General features: G+C 36.2%; 1 protein-coding gene across 1 annotated transcript; it reads left to right on the top strand.

The window, feature by feature from the left end:
* The first annotated feature begins 3,566 nt into the window (after positions 1-3,566).
* On the top strand, positions 3,567-3,956 carry LOC134751292 (uncharacterized). The gene has a single exon (XM_063686677.1). It carries the CDS (start codon positions 3,567-3,569, stop codon positions 3,954-3,956), a length of 390 nt encoding a protein of 129 aa, XP_063542747.1.
* The last annotated feature ends 1,591 nt before the right edge of the window (positions 3,957-5,547 follow it).

Genomic DNA, 5,547 nt, shown 5'->3' with positions numbered 1-5,547 from the left:
CAGACGTGCCGTTCACACATAGAAACGCAAGTGATTTTTGATGTATAACGTGTCCGCCCTGTGACGTAACTGCATGGCGACCCACTTGCAGAACTTTAATTGAACTCGACTTTCCCCTTGCGTTTGTCGCATTCGTTATGTCAACGTTGCTTTTGTATTCCACTTGTAGTCAAAATGTTTATATATGTAAAGTCAAATATGCTAAATAAACAACAAAATCAACTCAGCGAGGAAATGCTGAAATAGAAACAGATTTTTAGTTTTTAATTAGTTTAAGTTTGTATTGTACTTATATTTACACTTTATTCATTTATTTCTTCTCTTCTTCTTTCTTTCTTTTTTATAGGACATTCTTACACAGATGGACTAAGTCCCACGGAAAGCCCAAGGAGGCTTGTGTTATGGGTACTCAGACAACGATATATATAATATATAAATACTTAAATACACCCATGGCTCAGGAACAAATACCTGTGCTCATCATACAAATAAAGGCCCTTACCGGGATTCGAACCCAGGACCATCGGCTTCACAGGCAGGGTCACTACCCACTAGGCCAGACCGGTCGTCATATTATATGCATTCTGTTCCAATAAAGACAAAGATAGCCAATAAAGAAAATATATCCCATGCAAGTCCAGAGAGAGTTAAATAACTTCTCAGCCATTTATCTTTAAATTATAAAAAAATATTCGCCATTCTCACCATGATAACTTGATAACTCTCTCTCATTCTCAGTCTCATTTACAGAAGTATGAGTGATCCTTTTCGAGTGTTTTCTTTTGAGTAACCCTAAAAAATAATAGCTGTACCAATTTTTCTCCATTGTTCGCTCTAAAAGAAAACGAAAGTAACCAAGAGAGAAAAATTTGATAATTTCCTTTGATGTTTTCAACTCGGTATTTTTATGAATCCCAAGTGAAATAAAAATTAATTACGATCCCTCACATTTACCAGTTTTTTCCGGGAAAAAGTAAATGTGCAAATTTCAGAGTTGTCAGACCTTAAATGTTTGAATTAAGTTAATTATATTATGTTATGTGAAAAATGTAATTTTCGGCAAACGGGGTTTTATATTTTATTACGTAATTAAGTGCTATAAGTATTTTGATTTCAACAAAAGTACATTAAGTTTTCTCGCCTAATTTATAAGTTTTGCTACTTGAACTATGCGTTATAATAGGTAAAAAACCTCTCCCTCTTCCATTCCTTCCATATTACGTACAGTTTACAAAATCTTATTAAATAAATTAGGTATATGTGGTATTTTTTATAAAAAGGGACCTTATTGTCGATGGCGCTTATATATAATTATATATCTTATACTAAAGAAAACGTCCCTCCAGGGACGGAAAGTCGCATGAACTAGAGACGCCAGTTTGGATCCGTCCTCCACTGAAAGGATTGGTCAGTTTTTCTTTAAAAAGTCTAAGCATAATATGGCATCTATTTTAGTTTATAATTTACTTAAAAACTAAAATCTGAATATACATTATTTCTTGAGCAATAAAGATTAAATAAAGAAAAAGTGGAAAAATTACTTTATTAAACATGATGTTAAATATTTTCATTAAGGAAACTGTAAGTCTAGCTTTAAGAAAATATCCAGTGCTATGTATAACTATAAAAGACTGTTTGTTTCTTAAATAAATAAATAAAATAAATAAATAAAATCACTGTCGAACTTGGGAGTACGAGTCTCGCCCGTGACAATATTTTTTAAACTTTTTCTTTATTTAAATGTTAATATATTTTTCCTTTTTTATTGTGGGACGTACGACATTATTACAATCTATAAATTGTATATACAGATGTCAATCACAATGAAAAAATCAACGATGATCAACTCTGGTCAACGTGGGACTCGAACCCACATCCTTGGATTGCCGGTCCAATGCGTTACCAAATTAAGTCCCGTCGTTGTGAATAATAATGTGTAAAAATCGGAAAAGTTTAAATCAGTGTTATTCTTTATTTCCAAGCATTAGAGCATTTAGGAAGTTTTAACCCACAATAAACTTCACCACTCTTGATTGTTCAACAACAGCTGATGAGAAAATTGCATTTTATCCACATGTGGGGCAAAGTAATCATATGCAAATTTTGAGTTGTACCATTGTGTTGGCTGGTAGAATTGTCTTTTAAATGATGATTCTGAATGATAAATATTTAATATCATTCATTTTGAATTGATTTGCTTTGATTTTGTTTGATATTTTACAGTTAGTATTTTCCTTGTGTTGGTGTGGTGAAAATGTTCACACGGTAGCAACATTTGTTAAACCCTCATGCCTTCAAACTCTCGCAACGCTCAAGATTCCATTATTCCATTAATATTAGCACGAGAGATTAAGCAACAACTTTGCCCCTTGTAAAACAAATAACTATTTTGAGCCAGTGAAAGTATTTTAACTATAAAACTCCCGTGAGACTTAAGCATATTTAATTATTTTCCCCTTACTAGCTCGGAAAGCCGTCTTTTATCCTTTAAAACAAGCGGGACAAAACGCATTTTATCCACTAGTGGGGCAAGTAATTTGACCTTGGATGGAACGTGTTTAAGTAGCTTGACAGATAACAAAACGTAAAACGCTCATAATAATGGTTCGTTCGATATTAATTATCATTAGATAAATGATTTGAAAATCTAATAAAAAATACCAGATTTAGCTTTATTTAATGATCTTAAGTCATAAACCTTAAAATTCCATAATAAACGTTTGTTTTTTAATAATTATGTTAAATATAATTCTGAACGCACAAGTTGAGTCGATGCAATTTCAAAACGCATCATTGACATTTCATACGTCAGAAATGTCAACATTGACAACAAAAATTTTGCTTTAAAACTTCTCACGTAAAAGTACAGAATTTCGAGAGTTTTTTGTTATAATATCGTAAAAAAATGAGTGATTCCAGTTGATGAAGATGATCTAACGCCTGTGGATGTTGCACTTTCCTCGCTATATTGAGGGGAAAAGTTTTGTGTTACACACGGGTGCAAATGTATTTTACTTCTCGTGTGTTAAAATACAATTTTGCACCCTTGTATAACAAATAACTATTTAAATTGGATCGAAACATGTCAAGCTATTTGACTTAATAATACGTGAGTGAGCCGCTTTAAAATAATTTAATATCAGTGAGAGTATATTTGTCTTTAAATTAAATTGAGATATTTAAATTCTTCGTCTTAACTCAGTCGGAGAGAATTCGAATGAGATAAATCCTTGGAGCAACGCCGCCTTTCGACATGTCGGAAGGGAGGAGCCCAAGCAATATTTTACCGTTCAAATCGTTCTACAATTTTTTCAGGGGAAACCGTGCACACAGGCGCACTTCTCACACTACATACAAAATGCAATCTGTAATAACGACGCAAATACATAGAAAATGACACATGTCAAGGACAAATCTTGCACAACTCAATCTATTTTTGTGTACGGACGAGTCACAACACGCATAGCTCTATAGCTATGCGTGTCACCAAATAATGCATGTTTACCCTATGGCCCTACTCGCATTATTTGGTGACATGCCTAATTCGGTGATGTACGCCAGCCATGATGTACGGTACCGAGTGCTGGGCCGTCAAAAAGCAGCACGAACAAAATATGCACACGACTGAAATGAAAATGCTACGGTGGGCAGCCGGAGTAACAAGATTGGACAGAGTGCGGAATGAATATATCCGAGGCTCTTTTAAAGTTGCTCCCATCGTGGATAAGATGGTGGAAAGTCGTATGCGATGGTACGGCCATGTAATGCGACGGGACGAGAACAACGCTGTAAAGAAGGCCCTAGCTATCCCGGATAAAAGAAGAGGTAGAGGACGACCGTGCGCCACGTGGTGGACAACCGTTGCTAACGATCTAGAACGAGCTCAACTAGACAAGCAGACAACCCAAGACCGACTGACTTGGCGCCGTAAAACGAGGAGGGCCGACCCCAAATAAAGGGATAAGGCACGGCAGAAGAAGAAGAAGAAGATGCCTAATTCGGTGATACAAGTTTTGAAGCATGACACCCAGGAAAGCTAGTGCATTAGGGCCTGTACAATGGGCTGTGCTCTGAAGAATTGTTTGACATGATGCCAACGGCCGCTTTCCATCACCACACCCTAGCACCTAAATTATCGCGTACTGTGCGGTTTAAGAGGAGTTTCCTCCCGCGGACGCTTCGGCTGTGGAATGAGCTCCCTGCCGAGGTTTTCCCGAGGGGCTACAGTATGGGGTTCTTCAAAAAAGAAGTGTACAGGTTTTTAAAGGGTCGGCAACGCGCATGTAATATCTCTGGTGTTGCAGGCGTCCATAGGCTACGGTGACTGTTTACCATCAGGCGGGCCGTATGCTTGTTTGCCACCGTCGTGGTATAAAAAAAATGGGACCTCACGGCTTCGGCGGCTTTGCCGTGAGGCCCATTTAAAAGGCCCTAATTCACTAGCTTTCCTGGGTGTCATGCTTCAAAACTTGTATCACTGAATTAGGCGTGTCACCAAATAATGCAAGTTAACCCTGGGTACAGTTGTAGCTATGCTTGGGCAGAGGGGAAATAGTACGGATGCCGTCTCCCAAGGATAAATCCGATTATAGGTTGACGTGAAATTTTAGGTACGAGCGATTTGGCACAGACAAACTAAAACAAATAGTAGTTTGTTTATTAAGGGGACCCCATGACCCAATGACCTTCGATCGGAAAGCCCTTAGTTTTCTAATGTTTTTTGTAGCTTATCATAATAATAGCAATCGCTTTAAGCAATATAGTATCCCATATTTAGTTCAAAGTTGATTGTTTTCGAGATATTTGGCATCAAAGTAGAACAATTTTAGGCCAAAAAACTGGTTTTCTGGCCATAACTTTTGGGTTAATTAGTTTAAAATTAAAACCTTAGACACATTTTTAGAGACGTCATAGACGAACCCAAATATGTAGATTTCGTATAAGTAAGATCCTTCACAGCAATCGAGATACGAAACAAGTGTTTTTTTAGACAATGTTTAAAAGAATCATAAATAAATAAGTATTAATTTCTTTCAAAATCCGGTAGACAAAAATTGAGATAAAAGATTGAAGAAACGATAGCCGTTTGTCTTATAATTCTATATGTAGTACAAAAGTAAGAGATACGATTCAAAGCTTGTCAAAAATCGAGTAAAACCTCGGGTAGCCCCTTAAACTAGTCTGTGAGCTGTATCTTATCTGTATCGACATTTGTCATCACAGAAATAAATCCCGGTAAGGGCATTTATTTCTGTAATGAGCACAAATATTTGTTCCTGAGTCATGGGTGCTTTCTATGTAGGTATATAAGTAAGTAAGTAAGTAAATATTCTTTATTGCACCAAAATTATACATTTTACATACATGTAAAACTACAAAGAAATATTTAAAGAAAAAATAGAACCAGGTAACAACAGGCGGTCTTATCGCTAAAAAGCGATCTCTTCCAGACAACCTTTGGGTAGCAGGAAAAGTAGAACTTATACAAAAGTCAACAGGTAGTGCAAAGAGCTAAATATGGAGACTATTAAACACAAACACACATAC

This window comes from Cydia strobilella, chromosome 21, assembly GCF_947568885.1.
Source record: "Cydia strobilella chromosome 21, ilCydStro3.1, whole genome shotgun sequence".
In the NCBI taxonomy this organism is placed as follows: Eukaryota; Metazoa; Arthropoda; class Insecta; order Lepidoptera; family Tortricidae; genus Cydia; species Cydia strobilella.
Note: the sequence above shows the minus strand (reverse complement) of the source record. Positions and strands in the feature narration are given on the sequence as shown.

What these genes read in the sequence shown, in the direction of transcription:
- LOC134751292 (XM_063686677.1), top strand. Translation starts at nt 3,567, where the DNA reads ATGTACGGTACCGAGTGCTGGGCCGTCAAAAAGCAGCACGAACAAAAT.